Source organism: Chroicocephalus ridibundus, chromosome 9 (assembly GCF_963924245.1).
Source record: "Chroicocephalus ridibundus chromosome 9, bChrRid1.1, whole genome shotgun sequence".
Taxonomy (NCBI): domain Eukaryota; kingdom Metazoa; phylum Chordata; class Aves; order Charadriiformes; family Laridae; genus Chroicocephalus; species Chroicocephalus ridibundus.
This window is the reverse complement of record NC_086292.1, coordinates 4,080,600-4,098,571: the sequence shown is the minus strand read 5'-3', so window position 1 is coordinate 4,098,571 and position 17,972 is coordinate 4,080,600. Positions and strand designations below refer to the sequence as shown.

The following is a 17,972-nucleotide window of genomic DNA, read 5'->3' as shown; positions in this document are numbered from 1 at the left end:
TTCAAGGCCAGGTTGGACAGGGCTTGAAGCAACCTGGTCTGGTGGGAGGTGTCCCTGCCCAGGGCAGGGGGGTTGGAACTGGATGATCTTTTAGGTCCCTTCTAACCTGAACCATTCTGTGATTTTGTGACTTTTGTAGAGCTCCTTTTGATATGTTGCTTTCTTGGCTGCAAACTAGCGACAAACTGCTCTTTGAGGTGCAAATGGTTGTTTAAGGAGCCTCCCCCCCAGTCAGCCGTGGGTTCCTGCCTTCCTCCTGCAAGCCCCTGGGGCTGGTGGCTTTATGGTGACCCAAAGGAGGGAACCCATCAGCAGCAGGAACATCAAAGCATCGTGGAAATCAAGATAAAGCAGTTGCCAGCTTTGCTGGTCCTCAAGGAGGTCAGATGGGCCTGACAAGGTCACCCTCAACAAATCCCCGTCAGCTGTCCGCCTTTCCATCTCACCCTCCAGGTGATAACAAACATCTTCGTTATTTGCAATGTTTTGGGGGTATTTAGCCAAGTTGTGTGGCCTCTATAATAATTTCCCAACATTTTATTCATTCTCACACAGTCTTTTAAGCTCTCCCTGACCCCACAAATTCCCAACGATAACCCCTAATGATCCACCATCCAGCTATTTGCAAAATTCCTAAAGTTTCTAACTCTATTCCACCTTCCCTTCCCTAAGTCTCACCTGCTGCTGGTGTTAGCGGTTGCCTGACTGAAACTTGAATGTTTGGGTGTTTTTTTTAATATAATTTCTCACTAAAATAGTCCCACCCCTTCCGTTCGCTTCCATTTCAGCTGTGCGTGTTCCTCCTTGCTGAGAAGAACCACCTGGTTTTTCTCTCCTTGTTTACGGACGTACGTGTTGATGTTTCCTTATCTCCCACGCCGCCCGCTGCCCGTCCTCGTGCTCCCCCGCGGCCGCAGCCTCGCCCCTTCCAGCTCTGTCCCCCCGGTGCTCACACTATTCTTTTACACTCCGTATTAGGGACTGCTCTGATTTATACTTTCTGTGCGTGTTCCTTATTGTGTTGGAGATGACCAAGCTGATCTCATGCTATTCTTTCTATCTCGCTTCTGCCTTGGGATGGTCTGCAGATGTGCCGTTACTCTAATTCCAATAAGGAACCGGCAACTCCCTGGATGTCTTCCCCCCGCTCCTTGTTTTCTGAGGGATATATACCCAAATTCGTGGTTTATTCAAACCTGCTTTCTTGAAGCTCACAGTCTTCCCTCTCAAAACCCATGTTTCTTCTTGGTTAACTTGTGCCCAAGCTGCTTTCCATCTTTGATTTTTTTTTTTTCTAGCAGCCAGAATCAACCTTCAAAAAGCTGGAGAAGGCATCAATAGTTGCCCCAAAACTTTCAGAAACCTGCTGGGCACCCAGTGCTCAGCTGCATTCACCTCCCCCCCAAGCAGTGCCTACAGAATTAAGGTCTGCCCGCTGAGCCCTGGGCTTTGGCTGTCTTTGCCAGGGGCTCTCAAAAACCCTCCTCTGATTTCTCACCGCAGAGAATCCTACGCACGTGCAGCCGCCTGGCAGCGAAACTCATTTTGAGAGGCCGTTTGCCTAATGTGACCACACGCTCAGGTGTTTGCCGTCCCAAGGGGGCTGCAGCAAACTGCTCGCGGTACGAGACGAGCTCTCGGTTTCCACCCTTGTCTAGGTGGCTTCCAACACTAGTGAACTAGTGAAATGCAACCTGAGCTGAGCAACTGCCCAGCTGTCCCCGTTACAGCTGGGGGAGAGCTGACTTTCTCACTAGCCGCTGGTGTAGTGCTGCGTTTTGGGTTTGGGATGGGAATACTGTTGAGAACGCACTAATGGTTTTGGTTGTTGCTGAGTTCTCAAGGCCTTTGCTGCTCCCCACGCCCCCCCCCGCCCCCCGCCAGCGAATAGGCCAGGAGAGCAAAAGAAGCTGGGAGGAGACGCAGCTGACCCCAACTGACCAAAGGGCTGTTCCGTGTCATATGGCATCATGCTCAGCATATAAAGCTGGGGAAGAAGAAGGAAGGACGTTTGAAGTGATAGCGTTTGTCTTCCCAAGTAACCATTACGGGGGATGGAGCCCTGCTCTCCTGGAGATGGCTGAACACCTGCCTGCGATGGGAAGCGGTGAATGAATTCCTTGTTTTGCTTTGCTTGCGTGCACGGCTTTTGCTCTAGAAACAGAATCATAGAATGTGTCGGGTTGGAAGGGACATTTAAAGGCCATCTAATCCAACCCCCCTGCAATGAGCAGGGACATCTTCAACTAGAGCAGGTTGCTCAGAACCCCATCCAACCTGGCCTTGAACGTTTCCAGGGATGGAGCATCTACCTCTCCCTACCACACCTCTCTACCTATTAAACTGTCTTTATCTCAACCCACGTGGGTTTTTTTCCTCACTTTCACTTTTCAGATTCTCTCCCCCAACCCAGCTGGGGAAGTGGTTGTTTGCGGGGTTTAAACCACGACACCAGCCCATTAATGATCATAGAATCATAGAATGCCAGGTTGGAAGGTACCTCAAAGATCATCTGCTCCAACCTTTCTTGGCGAAAGCACAATCTAGACAAGGTGGCCCTGCACCCTGTCCAGCTGAGTCTTAAATTGTCCAGTGATGGGGAATGCATGACTTCCCCAGCGAGATTATTCCAATGGCCGATTGTTCTCATTGTGAATTTTTTTCCTCTTGTGTCCAACCGGAATCTCCCCTGGAGCCACTTGTACCCGTTACCCCGCGTCTTTTCCACGCGACTCCTTGTAAAAAGGGAGCCTCCCTCTTTGCAGATTTTTGATTTGGAAATCACAGAATGGTTTGGGTTGGAAGGGACCTTAAAGCCCACCCAGTGCCACCCCCTGCCCTGGGCAGGGACACCTCCCACCAGCCCAGGTTGCTCCAAGCCCCGTCCAACCTGGCCTTGAACCCCTCCAGGGATGGGGCAGCCACAGCTTCTCTGGGCAACCTGGGCCAGGGGCTCACCACCCTCAGTGTAAAGAATTCTTTCCTAATACTTAATCTAAATGTCCCCTCTTTCAGTTTGAAACCATTACCCCTCATCCTATCGCTACACTTCCTGATTCAGAGTCCCTCCCCAGCTTTCCTGGAGCCCCTTTAGGGACTGGCAGGGGCTCTAAGGTCTCCCCAGAGCCTTCTCTTCTCCAGGCTGAACCCCCCCAGCTCTCTCAGCCTGTCCTCACAGCAGAGGGGCTCCAGCCCTCTGAGCATCTCCGTGGCCTCCTCTGGCCCCGCTCCAACAGGTCCACGTCCTTCCCGTGCTGAGGACTCCAGAGCTGCCCACAGCGCTCCAAATCTCCACCGCTTCCAGCTCCACCCTGTAACAATTCTCCCAATTTGCCCGCAGAAAAGAACAAAAGACGGGGCCGCACCACCCAGGTGCGCCGGGCCACCCCCAACCGCCCTCCGTGGCCACCACCCCCACCCCATTTCCAACGGGGCCACCTCCCGCGGCGGCCGGGCCAGCGGCCGGGGGGGGGGCGTGGCCATCTCGCGGCCGGGGGGCGTGGCCATCTCGCGGCGCGGCCCCGCCCCCTGCGGAGCCCCGCCCCGCTGGCGGGGCGCTGGGGCGGCCCCGGCCGCGCAGCCCCGCGGCGGCACGGCGCGCCCCGGCCGAGCATGGAGCAGTAGCGGCTCGCCGCTCCGTACCGCCGGCCATGGGCGCGGAGCGCAGGGAGGCGGCGGTGGCGGTGCCCCGCGGCGGCTGCGCCTGCGGCGGCGGGAGCTGGCGGCTCTTCCTCGGTTTCTTCGCGCTGTCGCTGGCTCTGCACGTCCTGACGCTGGGCTGTTACCTGGAGCTGCGCTCCGAGCTCCGCCGCGACCGCGGCCCGCAGCCCGCCGCCCCGCCGAGGCGGGACGGGACGGCGGCGGCGGCCCCGGGATCCCCGGCAGCCGGCCGGCCGCAGCGACCCGCCGAGGGCGCGGAGCGGCGGCAGCAGGTGGGTGCCGGGCCGGGGGCGGGGGGGTGGCGGGGATGGGGGGGTCCGGCCGGGAGGCACCGCACTTGTCGCGGAGCCCAGCGTCCCCCCCACGCCCCGGGGACCGCGGCGGTGTTTGGCTCCATCCCTCCGCCCGCGGGTTGGGGCCGTCCCGCTCCCGTAGGCGCTTTTTTAAACAACACCCCCCTCCCCCTTCCCCCCCCCCCCCGTTTGTGTTTATTTAGGAAAAAAGAGGCGGGAGGGGGGAAGCCTCAAACCACCTGCAGCCCGCCGCTCTCCTGTCGGTCTGTCGTGACAGCCCCGCCGTGTCGCCCGCGCTCCCGACAGCCCGGCCTCGGCCGGGGGGGGGAGCGCGGTGCTTGTGCCATCGGCGGGGGTCCCAGCCCCCCCTCCCCCCCTTCCCCGTGGGGGGGTCCGTGCTGCAGCCGAAGAGCTCAGGACAGCTCAGCTGTGCATCCACCCCTCCTGCCTACCTCGCTTTACGGTGGAAATCCTCATCCCTGCCCGCCCCCCTCCTCGCCTCTCTCCTCCTTGGGGTGGTTTTGATTATTTGAATTTTTATTTTTTTTTTCAAATTATTTGAATTTTCCTTCCCCCCCCCCCCGCCCCCGCCACCTAGATGCATCAGTCAGCCTGTGCGGTGATGGCTCAGCATGTATGTGTCCCCCCCCAGCAGCTTCTAAGTCTGATCCATGCGGGACAGGTTGGCTTCTGCCTCCGGTTTTCCCGGCCAGTGTTCCGAGCCCCGGGGAGTGATGGTGCCCGGGGGGGGGCGGGACTCGCCTGTCCTGAGAGCCTCCAGGAGAGCAGGAGCAGAGCTGGGGCCTCCGCTCCCAAACTTAGCTCATTTTTTCCAGGCACAAAACCCTCGCTGCGAGCAGGATAAGCTGGAGGAAGGAGTTTCCTCCCCTTGGAGCCCGGCGAGCGGATGGCCGGCTCCCCCAAAGCGCCAGGGGGTTCAGGGGGGGCAGAGACGCAAAGCTCAGCCGCAGCGTCCCGGCAGCCCTCGCCTTGCTGGTTATCAATGCATGGGACGGGGGGGGGGGGGGCAGGAGGACAAAAATAGCTTTGATAAAGCGGCGAGTTTGGAAACTCTTCCTTCTACTTGGCAGCTGTTCGGCTGCGCCGGCCTCGGCTGCTCCCGGGAAAGCCGGGCTCATGCTTGGTGCGTTTGGATCCTGCAGCTTCCCATAATAAAATCTAAGTGAGCCTTGAACCGGAGAGAACCCGTGCTATCTGGACATTGCTTTATTTTTTTAATTCCGCTTCGGTACTTAAGCGATGTTAACATGAAGTGAGTCGGAGCAGCTTGGTGTCGTGTTGGAATTCTTAGGTTGTCTTGTAATAGCATGTGGCTGAAGTTCCTTTCGTGTTATCGTGCTGGATCTGCTTAGTCTTTAGAGCTCTTCTCTCCAGCAAATGTATAATGAAATACCAGGGTAAATAGTTGAGGCATTCATAAATTACAGCGTTAGATAATTTGTCTCTGGATGTGTACAAAGATCCAAGCGTCGCTCGTTACAGCTGACATACTCCAGATAAGGTAATGCTAATTATTTATTTCTTTATTTTTTACATCTGGCCTGTCAGGCGAAAGATGAAAAATTCCTTCGGACATATTGAAGCAGTTGGTTGGGAGAGAAAGTTTCCTCGTGGGCAGGGCATGCGAGACGCTGGGTTTCCCGGGGCAGTGCGCAGCTTGCGGCTGAGCTGCTGGCACTGAAAATGCTCTGTTTGGGAACCGGTGCTGTGACAACGTGTAACTCGTGGTATTTGTAGTAGCGCTGCTCTCCTCTTTCTCGCCGCCTTTCCTCCCTTACCGTTTGCTTGAGTCTATGTGCAGCTAAAGCCAGCCACCTTCTGCGTCTTAGGGTGCTCCGAATATATCCCTTCTGTGAGTGAAGCAAGGAAATGAGGTATTTGCAAACAGCTTTATTCAAGAAGTTATCATCAGCAGTGTTAAAACCTTGGGGGTGTGTATGGGGTTCCTCGCTGCTTTCCATCCCGGAGCAGCCCAGCTGCGTTGCTGGTAAATCCAAATTACGGTCCCGTGCACGTGTGTCGGGAGACAGATGCTTACAGACATTAAACAGAAATTACTAAGGAATTCTTTCAAGTGATCTGATCAATGGCATCCCTCTCCCAGGGACCTGCGAGGGAACGCTCGGAATGGGAGTGTGCTGGGGGGGGACCCGGCATCCCAATAAAGTGTTGTGAGCCCTCAAACAGGCCTTTGGTTGTGCTTAGTGATGCTGAATATCTTCAGTAAAGAGGATGAGTAATGACCGCATGGACCACAATTGTACAAGCTGATTTAAAAACCAAAAAATATTCTCCTTCCTGACCCTTTTCTCTTTTTTTTTTTTTTTTTTTTCTTGTTTTATTCCCCCTCCCCCCCCGCTGCCTTCCTGACCTGAGGCAGAAGGGAGAGGAATTGGGGGAAGGCCGGGGAGCGATGGTCAGCACCGAGATTTTATTTTTTTTTTTTTGTTTTTGGCAGAAATCGTGCCTGGCCGCGCGCCAGAAATGACCTCATGACAGGAGTGAGATTTGGCAGCTCGATAACGCCCCGCTTCCCTATCTTACAGGGTATTCAAATATGTAACTCATTTAAGATACAAGGGCAATTTTTCATGGCAGAGGTTGAGGCATTGGAGTTCACATCTTTGTCCCAGAAGCTGCGGGGTGTTGCATCACCGGTTTGGCGTTGGGATGAAAAGTTTGTTAGCGCCGCTTTAATTCATCGGCTCTTCGATTGCCATCCCTCCGAGATGCGATAGCGGAGCCCGGGGAGTGGCGGTACGTTCAGCCCTCTGCTAAAATCAAAATAATCCCTTTGGCCGGATGCGCCGGGATCCCACTTCTCGTGGGATACAAAAGTGATTCTGTCGGTGTGTTCGTTAGCGTTTGGCAGGCGCTTTGCTAATGGCTGCGCTGGCGGAGAGCAGGCAGCGGGGTCCCGCCGACCGCTCATTAAAATATCTTACGCCTAAACTCGATTGTGGTTTGTTGTCAACAAAAATCATCCGTGTAATATTTGAGCCTCCCGGAGCATCGTTTCCGTGCCGTTGCTCCGAGCAAGTCCGTGTCGTGCCACATTTCTGCAAAAACTTGTATTTTCGCCGGCGCCGGGCGAAACCCTTGTGAGTGTCCTGGGACAGGCTTCAAAGTTGCCAAAGCCTCTTGGAATAAGATCAAATATCCATCGGATCTGTCAGATCAAACCAATGGTGGAGGCGCTTGCGGATGCCCCGGAGGGGGTTGGGAGGGGTCTGCTGAGTCACCCAAAAAAATGTGCTGAGCAGCAATGGGGTCGCCAGCACTTACCTCCCCCCGTGCCAAAGGTGTCCCTGCTGGCTCCCCGCCTCTCGCCTTTTTAATGAGGGATGTTAAAAGCAGCGCTTACATCGGCATCCCTGGCAATATCGTTGCTTTCCTGACGGTGTTTGTAATTCTGCCAAAGCAACATCTATGAACCTCCGAATTCCTCGTTACCTTGTTTTTCTTCCCTTTCCCACCTGTATCCCTCCATCTCCTGCAGCAGCAGTCAGGGCCCTTCTCTTCCAGCAGTCGTTAAGCGGTACACGGCCTCGTTAATTTATATCTGCCTTCTAAAAGCCTGCTTGCCTGTTTGACAAGGAAATCATAGGAATAAAGCTTTAGAGGCGAAGTAATATTTTGCATGTAGTCGTGGATAAAGAAATCCAGTGAGAGTGTGCAAATTAGTCTATGCACGCTGCTTTTTGTTGTATTTAGTAAAAATGAAGACCTGGCTTTACTTGAGGGGGAGGCAGGGAGAGATTTAGGGGGCAACGTACGTGGTTTTTCTCCATTTCTGGTGAGGATGCTGTGGCAGAGTAACTCTTGGTGAATTATTTGTGTGGTTTCACCTAGAGAAAGGGTGGTGGCCTGTTGGCCTCTGGAAATGGCCGTGGGAAAGGGCAAGGGCAGAGGGACATCGTGTTGTCCTTCACACTCTGCCACCGAAGGGTCGTAACCAAAAATAGGGGATTTTGGCCAGGTCTGTTCTCAAAATAATTGTACTTTCTCAAAGTGATGTTATTAGCGTAGTGTACATAGCTCTATACTGACACGGAGTTTTGAAGGTTGGTCAGAACATCGAGGCAAGACTTACCTAGTGTAAAAGCAGAAGGGTGTTAATGCTCAGCCATGCGGGCACCTTGGGGTCTTAATGTAAAAGAAAATACCAATTATTTTGGCCTTTTGTCTCAATTCCAGCTCCAGAGTACGGGACGGCATTCAGGTGTGATTTGCACGTGCTGTCAAGGGGTGTAAGAGGCGTTAAAGCTGCTCCAGAGACTTCTCCCTCCCCGAGCATACCTGGAGCTCATCCATGCACGTTCATCCCCGTGTCTGGCTCCCGCATCCCGAGCTGGAGGGGCTGCACCGGCGCGTGATGGATCGGGGAAGAGCTGAGACCTGACAGCGCGCTGAAAGCTTGGAGCAGAGCGTCTTGCTGGAAACGCTTCTCCGGCATTAGCCTCCCCGCGGGGCACAAACCTTTAAATACCTGTGCAGGGCTCGTACTTGGGGGATTTTGTGGCTTCTGACCTGGGGTGATGGAAGCCCCGAGTCCGTGCAGGTGGGCCGCGGAGCAGAAGGAAGATGGTGTTAAGGGATGCATTTCGTGGCGGGTTTTCCCTCAGATTACCCTTTTGGCAGTCTTGGTTGTGGCTCAAGGAAGCTCTTGCAGGGCGATAAAGGGAGACCGCAGCGCGGTATAACACGTCAGGGCTCTGGTAACCTTCGTTCACCTTTTAATGGTGCCCATCCCTCGACAGAGAGGATAAAATTCCTGAGGTTTGGGGTCTGTGGTGGGGAGAGGGGGCTGCAGCCGGATTGCCTGATAGCAAATAGAAAACATATTTCTGCTATTATTCCTACGAATATTCTGTACAAAACCTGGCGCGAGTCCATCAGCTCCTCCTTTTAAAAAGAAAATGGCACAGGAGAGTGGCAGGAGCTGCCGGCTATGCTGCATTAATTGGAAAATTAAGTGCGGCGTGCACTTTGCCCGCAGGGTTTGAGGCGCATCCGTGCGCGTGCCGTAGGTTTAATTCCCGGCCTGCGGAGGAGCCGTCTCCTTTGGACTGCCCAGCTGGTGCCCTGCCACTGAGACACCTTCTGCTCCTTTACAGAGATTTATGATGCTGCCGGCGTGCGTTTGGTTCTGCCTCCTTACCCCGAGCAGGTGAGACGGACACTGTGTCACACGCGGTGGGATGTCACCGCTCCCGAGCTGTTCAGCCGCCAGGGCTGGAGCTTAGGAATTCCCCTTTGGAAAGGGGGAAACAATCAGTGAGAAAAATAAAGAGCTGCGGCTCGGGCGTCCCCAAGCGCAGGTCAGCTGTGGGGGTGTCTGGCTGGGGAAACCCTCGAAGTGCTGGCGAAAATAGCGAACAGGTAGAAAAAGAAAAATCTCATATCTGGGAGACAAGAAGCAGTTGGAAAACAGGGAATGTGATTTGCAACTGCTGTCTCGAAGCTTGTGTTGCCGTCGGGCAGGTTCTCAGCCGGTGGCTGTACCCGGGGAGAGCGCGGGCAGCCCCGTGCTGGGGACGGTGGGTGCTGCCCTGTGTGCTCGGGTGCTCTTGAGTGAAACTGCCAGGGAAAATGACCAATTTTTGGAAAATAACTGTGGGAGTCCAAAAGAAAGAGTAATTTTTCCAGGCAAGAGCAGAGGGGGTACAAGTGTGTAATTAATTCGGCGATGCGCGGGAAGGAGAGGAGGACAGGCTTCATCTCACAGAGGAATGTGAGGATGCTGAAGTCTTGTCGGAGGCGGAAAAATGTGAATAACAGAGGAATAACGCGGGAATAACGCATCAGGGCAGGGTCAGCCCCGGCATTCTGCCTGCGCTGGGAGGCGTGGGCGCGGAGGGGAGAGCACAGTGGCGCACACCAAGTGCGGGTGACATAGAAATAATTAAGCAAACGAGTGTCCAAGCGATCAGCCCTTGCTTCGGCCGCTGTCCCGAGGAGGCTGGGCGGTGGGACGGCGGTGGAGCACGGTGCTTCCTTGCCCACCAGGCTTTTGTGGGCTCTGCCTTGTCTTCCCCTTCCGGACCCGAGCTTGCCAGTATGTTTTCTTTATTTTTATTTTCTGCTCGTTCCATGAAGGGTAAATACTACAACTTTGTGCGAGGACTCAGGACTTTTTTATCGGCGTTTATTGAATTCCATGACGGAGAAGGTTGTTGTTGCCAAAGTATGCGTTTGACCGACACGTGACCAAAGTTGCAGGGTTTTCCACAATTTTTAGATGAGTTAACTGGCAAACGCTCAAACCCGTGTTTTTTAAGAACACTCGGTGGCATTCCAAAGTTATTTTTCATTTAACCTCATAGTACACAGTGCTTTATCAAACTGATATTATTGTAACCTTTTAACATTATTTTTCTTACCACATAATACTATAAATCATCTCTGCTCTTCCATACACATGTAGTGTCTTGTAATGCTAATTAAAGTGCACACTATCCTAATTTTGCTCTCATACTAATCCAATATATTTTTCTTGACGGGAAGCCAAACCCTGAAAGCTTCAGAGCATGCGAAGCTCTCATTCCAGTCTTATTATATGTTAATGACTTTATATTTTAATATCTTTCAACACTTGAAGAGGATGTTATTTTTAGAGGTGTCTGGCTGCGAAAGGTAACCCGTATGTGAGAGGCTGAGGGGGTTTTGTGGGTGGAAAGCGCTGGGTAAACTATGCAGTGAGTAAGTGGTAAGTGTGTCTCTGAAGATGTGTAATCTGTCAGAATTCATTGTGCACAAGTACGAAATTACAGTGAGATTTGGATGCAATTTTAAAATAGTTAACGGCCTTTATAGGAGGGGGAAAATACAACTCTTGCCTAGACTTTTACATGTTGCAGTTGTAAGTGCTCTCTTGTTAAAAACTCTTGGGGAAACGCAGTGTTGTTGTACGCTGCTGGTGCTGATGCCAGTTGGGCCCGAATGCTACTATAACAAAAATAATTACTCACAGATGGGTGGATATTAAAATGAGCTCTTTCCATAAGCCCAAATAAAATTCTGTTGTAAGTGCAAAGTACTAAATATGCAAGCCTGTATTGATGAAATGCCAGGGCTATAATGTGTTCCAAATGGCAAGTGCCAGCATCCTCCTGCTGGAGCCGCACCTCGGCTGCGGCTTGTCGTTCCCCGCTCCGTATCTGCACTTCCTTAGGAACGGCTCTCGTGGTGGGAGAAACCCAGCGGCAACTCGAAGTGGTAGGGAAACCTGCCAGCGATCGGGCTGCGTGCGCTGCGGGAGGAGGAACACCGTGCACAGCCCGGCCCCTGCTGCCTGCGCCTTCTGCTCGCCCACGTTCGCTCGGGAGACCTCAAAGTGTTGAGAAAAGTGTGGGACGCCAGCGGCGGGCATTTGCGTGGCATGGCTTTGCGGCCGTGGGGGTGGCGCAGGGTGGTGTTGCATGGCTGTGCAGCAGTGGGTGCTGCCTGGCGTGGCGTTGCATGGCATGGGGTGGCGTTGCATGGCTTTGCAGCAGCGGGCATTGCATGGCGTGGGGTGGTCTGGCATGGCTTTGCAGCAGCGGGCATTGCATGGCGTGGGGTGGCATTGCATGGCGTGGGGTGGCATTGCATGGCGTGGGGTGGCATTGCATGGCGTGGGGTGGCGTTGCATGGCTTTGCAGTAGCGAGCATTGCATGGCGTGGGGTGGTGTTGCATGGCTTTGCAGCAACAGGCGTCGCATGGCGTAGGGTAGCATGGTATGGCTTTGCAGCAGCAGGCGTCGCATGCTGTGGGGTGGCGTTGTGCCCGCTGCTGCAAAGCCATACAGCATGGTTTTGCAGCAGCAGGAGTTGGATGCCATGGGGTGGCATTGCATGACTTTGCAGCAGCAAGCGTTGCATGGCGTGGGGTGGCATTGCATGGCTTTGCAGTAGTGGACATTGCATGGTGTGGGGTGGCATGGGGTGGCATTGCATGGTGTGGGGTGGCATGGGGTGGCATTGCAGCAACAGATGTGTGGCAGGGCATAGAGTAGCATGGCATGGCTTTGCAGCAGTGGGAGTTGCATGGCGTGGGGTGGCGTTGCATGGCTTTCAGTAGCGGACATTGCATGGCGTGGAGTGGCATTGCGTGGCTTTGCAGCAGTGGGCATTATGTGGGGTGGTGTGGCATGGCGTTGCAGCAGTGGGTGTTAATCAGCGTGACACAGCATGGCTGTGCAGTGGTGGTTGCTGCGTGGCGTGGCTTTGCAGTGGCATGGCGTTGCCATGGTGGCCATCGCTCGACACGGTGTTGCAGCAGGTGAGGCGTCGTGTTGCATGGGGTTGTGGGCGCTGCATGTCACCCCATGGCATGGCTTGGCAGCAGCAGGGCTTTGCTGCAGCGGCTGGCAAAGCAATGGCTAGTAGCTGCTCACCCCTCCTGAACTGTGTCCCAGCCGTGGGCTGAATTTGGGCAGCGCAGGGCTACCAGACAGCCCCAGCAATGTTGGCAGATGGTGTTCTGCAGGGTCAGGCCCTCGTTGTCTCGGCTGCTTTTACCTCCTCACAATAGACACAATGTCCCCCCCCAGCCTGGCAGCCCATCCGTGACACAGCAGGGTTCGGTGTCCCATCCCCGGTGGCAATGCAGCCCTGTCCCGCTGTGCCCAGCCTTTGTCTGGCTGCCCTTAATCCCTCTTTGCAATTCATCTGTGGTGTAAATCTCTCTTGAGGCACACAAGGTGGAAGGGGGAAGACACTGAGAAAGTTTTTTTTTTTTAGGCCAGCACTGGAAGTAAAATCCACCTCAGAGCATGTAACAGCTCTATAATTGTAAATTATATTCGGGTGGAAGAGTTGGGGGGCGGCTGCATGGGGGTTGTGGTCTCCACCGTGGACAAGGCTGAGCCATATTCATGGTGGACCAGCGCTGATGCTCCTGGCCTGGATCCAGGATGTCTTTCCTGTTTCCCCATGATAGTTACCCTGGATGCTGCTGCTCTTGCGCACTGCTCCCTGTATATAAACCTCCTCGTGCTTCTTCATCAAATTCCTGTTGTCTTGTCCCTTCTTCCTTTTCCATTTCTTATTCTAAAGGGCTGGAACATTGGCATTCCTTCCCCAAGAGTGGTCCCTCGCTCCCTCGCAGCCGCCAGCACTGCAAGAGACCGTCTGTCCCCCGGAATAAGATTTGCATGTCTCAGAGAAATGCTGTCCCCTGGCTCTGGGATTTTCAGTCGTTTTATTCAGTGTTCTCCATCTCCGTTACAGTCAGCATTTCTCAGTAGGTTTGCACGCGTGGTTGGTTTTTTTTTTTCCTATGTAAATAATATTAAGTGCTTGCAACAGGAGAAAAGATGAGACCAGGGCTCCTGATGGCACGTCCCGCGCTGGAGCAAGAAAATGGGTATTTTTGGCTGCGTTGGCTGCAGATGCTCAGCTGCTCCCGCTCCCTCCGGGGCAGCCGCGGTGAAGAAGGGGCTTCGTAGGGGGGATAAAACAATGCCACATTCCCAGATGCACCGCAAATACCTGATTAGCTTTTGGGGCCGGCAGACATAAATGCAGTGTACCTTGTCCAGCAGGAAAAAAAAAAATGAGAATCTTTGAGTTTTTCCTTTCATTTTCTCATTTGTGAAGCGGCAGCGGCGTTTCCCGGGTTTCCCAGGGAAGCGTGGGGCAGGCGCTAATGGCCAAACCAGACTCCGCATGGTCCTTCCCATCTTCTCCGTGTGCTGGGCTGGGTGAAATTAATCCAGGAAATCATTTTGGAGCAATTATTTCCTTCAACCTTGCAAATAAGTTGCAGAGCTACTGCTAACCTTAACTAGCACACTTTTTTTTTTTTTTTTTTTTCCCATGGGGTAGGAAAAATAGGATAAATGATTTAAAGCTGATAGCTGGAACTGTTGCTGACCTGCTGTGACACTCAGAGGACTAAACAGGTCAGGCTCAAAAATGAGATCTTTCTTCTTCTTTTTGGCCGCAGTGCTGCCTGTCCATGCCTTTCACCCGGAGACTCATCAGGCGTTGGGAAACCTGGATCCGCAGGAGTTAGGAGGGGGGTGGTATTTCTGCCTGGAAAGCTTTAATTCTCGTGCTTTCCTGTAAAACATACCCTATGGCAGAAAAATCAGACGAAATGAGGAGTTGCTGGCCATGCAGCTGATGGGGTGTATCCAGAGAGCAGGATGAAAACCCGTGAAGAAAATAGTTGGGTTTTAACTGCAGCTTTTACTATCTTTTTAGTGATAATGAGCTAAATTAGTACGTTTGCTGCCTTTGAGCTATGGATGGGCTTGTTGGTGCTTGCGGAGGTTGCGGTGGGTGTTAACTCTTGCCGGGGAGCCGGGTGATCCTGTCCAAGGGACAGGGGGAAGTCCAGAATTCCCTCTGTGTCATTGGGGTACATTGAGGGAGATTTTTCCCTTTCCAAGACCAAAAGGAGACCTTTTCTGTGTGTAGGGGGAAGGTGAAGTTTAGAGATGTTAATTGTCATTTTTAAAAGATTATCCTATCCTCTTTTTAGCTGCATCTTTATCGCTGGCTTGGAGTTTTCATCTTCCAGTCCCTAAAGGGGGCCTACAGGAGAGATGGGGAGGGACTTTTATTAGGGAATGGAGCAATAGGATGAGGGGTAACAGTTTTAAACTGGAAGAGGGGAGATTTAGATGAGATCTCCGGAAGAAATTCTTTGCTGTGAGGGTGGTGAGCCCGTGGCCCAGGTTGCCCAGAGAAGCTGTGGCTGCCCCATCCCTGGAGGGGTTCAAGGCCAGGTTGGACGGGGCTTGGAGCAACCTGGGCTGGTGGGAGGTGTCCCTGCCCAGGGCAGGGGGTGGCACTGGGTGATCTTTAAGGTGCCTTCCAACCCAAACCATTCTGTGATTCTTCTGTTGTTGAAAGGAGTTGTTTTGACTCAGAAGATGGCTTGTCCACAGGTTATTGGACTGCACAGAGCTCTGTTGGCGTTCAACAGAATAAGCTTATGAGGGAAGTGAAGTTGGTTTAGCGGTGATGCTGTGTTTTAATGCCAGCTCCTCTAGTAGCGCTGCTGGTCCTCTTTGCTGGCTGCTGACCCATCTTCATCCCTTCCCAAAGCCACTATGGTTTTGCAGGTCGCAGAACTTAATTTTGAAAGCCCAAACGTACAAGTAAACTGCATGTGTAAGGCTGGAGCTCACATCTAGGGATCAGTGATTTTTGCAGCATTGCTGCAGTTTTTTGGGCTCTGGTGGTAGCAAAGAGCAGGTAAATGGGGGGGAAAAGGGGTTTTCTGCACCAAGGCTCATGTGCCAGAGCTTCCAAGGCACTTCTGCAGGAAAATGTTTCCGATGTGGCAGGGGTGGGCTTTAAGGTGCAGGATGCTGCTGCGCTGAAATGGGCTGGATGCACAGAATCACCCTGCTGATGTTAAATCCTGCTGCTGCGATAACTGCTAGGAAAAAATTGAGATACCTAAGCTTTAAAGAGAGGGACGGGCATCCCGGGGCATTCCTGGGCAGGGGCTGTTGGTGAACCACCCGCCTGAGGAGAGCGGAGCATCCCGAGGGCTCGCTGTCCCGGGGCTCCTGCCCTTGGCCGCAGGCATGGGGAAGGTGGCTGTGCTTTGTGAGACATGGCTAGAAGCAGGTTTGGAGACTTAAATTAACTATACGTGAGAGCATGGGTAGTCACCAGCAAGCTGCGTATCTGCTGGCTACTGCTTTAGGGTTTTTTTGATTATTTTTTTGGTTTTTGTTTGGTTTTTTTTTTTGAAGGAGAAGAAAGGCCCAGTAGTTGTGAGACTGAGTAACCCCAAACCACTTAGTTCTGCTGCTGCTTCTGTTGGTGTTGAAGTAATCTTCTGGGGAAAACTTGCATCACCTGCCCGCTGTCCTGAGATTGCTTGGGGTTTAGGAGGGTTTGATGGGTTTTTATTTTGTTTTTTTGGTCTTGCTTATCTCTGCTTTGCTGTTAAGTGTTGGAAACCCCAGGAACGCTGCTAGTGAATGAGGTGTTCAGGTAGCAAAGTTCATGGGAGGATGGAGACCTTCCCGTGTCGAAAGAAAACGCACACAAACCCCTTTCCTTCTGCTTGCTTCTCTTCTCAGCTATGTACCTTTTCATGAATGAGTTTTCTCTTGTTTTTCTTTAGCAGAAGATTGAATAAGCCACAGCTGGGCTTTGCAGCAGGTCTGAGCTTTTATTGATGCGGTGACAGAATTCAGACTCATTCTTCAGTTGCAGTGATGCTGCTGTCGTGTTCGAAGCAGAAAAAGGGAATGTGTGCAGGAAAAATCCTCTAACTAAAGCCTTTAGCTGAGCCTGTGGAGGCTCAGCACTAATCTTGCTCAGCTGCCCTTGGCCTCTGTGTCTGGCGAAACACCGGATCGATGGGAAACACCAAACGTTTTGCTCGTAGGGTGGATTTTCCTTAGGAGAGGCAGTGAACCTCTACGCTCATCATACGGATGCTGGCGTATTTAATCCCGAGAGACCCCTGTGTCAAATCAAGCACAGCACAGCTCAGGGCTGTGTCCCCCACATTGCCCGTGCGTGCTGGTGGCGGGGGGTGGCTATTTCTCATTTTGGGTGGGGGGGAACCCCGTACCACCCTGCTGGGAGCTGGGCTCCGTGGCTGCACCTTGGCATCACCCCTGGCTGCAAATGTCCCAGCCAGCGGCAAAGTCATGTATCGGGGAGCAGCAGCCGGTGCAGAGCTCTGAAGAGGAAAGCAGCACGCCCCTAATAAAAGCAGGATCGGACTTCAAACAAATGTGTACGGCACAGTTGTTGTTAGCACTCTTATGTGCGGCTGCAAGGCTTGGACAATTTATAGGCGCTGCATCAAGCGCCTTAGTCGGTTCCATATGTGCCGTCTTCGTGCGCTGGCTGGTATGAAATGGTAGGATGAGCTCTCGGAAGTTGAGGTCTTCAAGTGTTAAATACAAAGCGTTGCTCCTGCAGGCTCAGCTCTGCCGATCCAGGCGTCTGGCGCACATTTCTAACAACAGGCTGGATTTGCCAAAGAAAATTACGCTAGATACAGCAAATAGCTGTCAACTCTTTCCTCCCTAGTCTGCCACTCTGCTTTTCTCTTGCTTTTTGGAATAACCAGGCTATTTGGGAGTGATATGGAAGTTTGAGTGTCTCGGTGCCTAGTGGTGCTTCCCCTCACTCAGCAAAGCCCCGTCCCCTTCCCTCTGTCCTCACAGTCCCCTCCAGCCGGTGACAACCCACACCAAAGCCATTGGGTCCCTCTGCAAACCCATGGAGGAGGTGAGGGCTGAGGGTCACATCAAGCTGAGAATAACTGGAGGAGTTCTCCTCCAGTACCCAAATATTGGACCAAAGTATTCAAGGGGGGGATTTTGGCTGAAATATTAACTAGATCGCTCCCATTTAATGAAGACTTTTGGGTTTTGAGCCCGGTTGCATGCAGGTGGCTGCAGTTGGGCTCAGAAGAAAACCTCCAGAGACCCTTAGGCTGGTGTCCCCCCACCTGGTGGACCATGAGCTTCTCTGCTGTTGATCCCTCCTGGCTTAAAACCATTTCTTCTTCCCAAGTCTGAGGATGCCGGAAAACCAATTTTACAAATGATAATTCTGGTAACAATAGTCAATGGGGGTTGTTGGGGAAGTTAAACTTTGGGTCAGGTCCCAGCGAAGGTCCTGTGTGGCTTCAAGCTGCATGTCCGGATCAGGTACTCAAGCAGTTAAATATTCCTGCTGCTGGTGTACAAAAGCAACGCCAGGTATCTTCCAGGGGATCCAAGTTTGCTATCTGAAATCTGGCAAAGAGCGAGAAATTTTTATGTTGTGAACAGAAATCACACCCCAAGGCTACGGCTGACAGGGAAGGTCTCACTGACATATTTACCTAGCAATTTTGTTATCATTAAGTACACTTTCTCAAAAAGCCCAAACCTCGAGAACAATAGCAACAAAAAAACCACTGCAGGTTTTGTGAGCAGATGCAGCTTCAAGATAACAAATTATTTTTTTGCTCTTTGTTTGACTACTTGGCATTTAGTGGTTAATTAGAGTGAGGCCAAGTAGAGTTAGATAGTTCATAAA

At 52.7% G+C, this 17,972-nt stretch overlaps 1 protein-coding gene across 6 annotated transcripts in view; it reads left to right on the top strand.

Annotated features, from left to right (window-relative positions):
* Positions 1 to 3,568: 3,568 nt before the first annotated feature.
* The window catches only part of EDA (ectodysplasin A), an 86,893-nt gene continuing 72,489 nt past the window's right edge, over positions 3,569 to 17,972 (top strand). For all 6 annotated transcript variants that reach the window (XM_063346859.1, XM_063346857.1, XM_063346855.1 and 3 more), the window contains exon 1: positions 3,569 to 3,932. In XM_063346859.1, the coding sequence (XP_063202929.1) occupies positions 3,651 to 3,932 (282 nt within the window). In that variant the 5' untranslated portion in view covers positions 3,569 to 3,650. The remainder of the gene's footprint in view (positions 3,933 to 17,972) is intronic.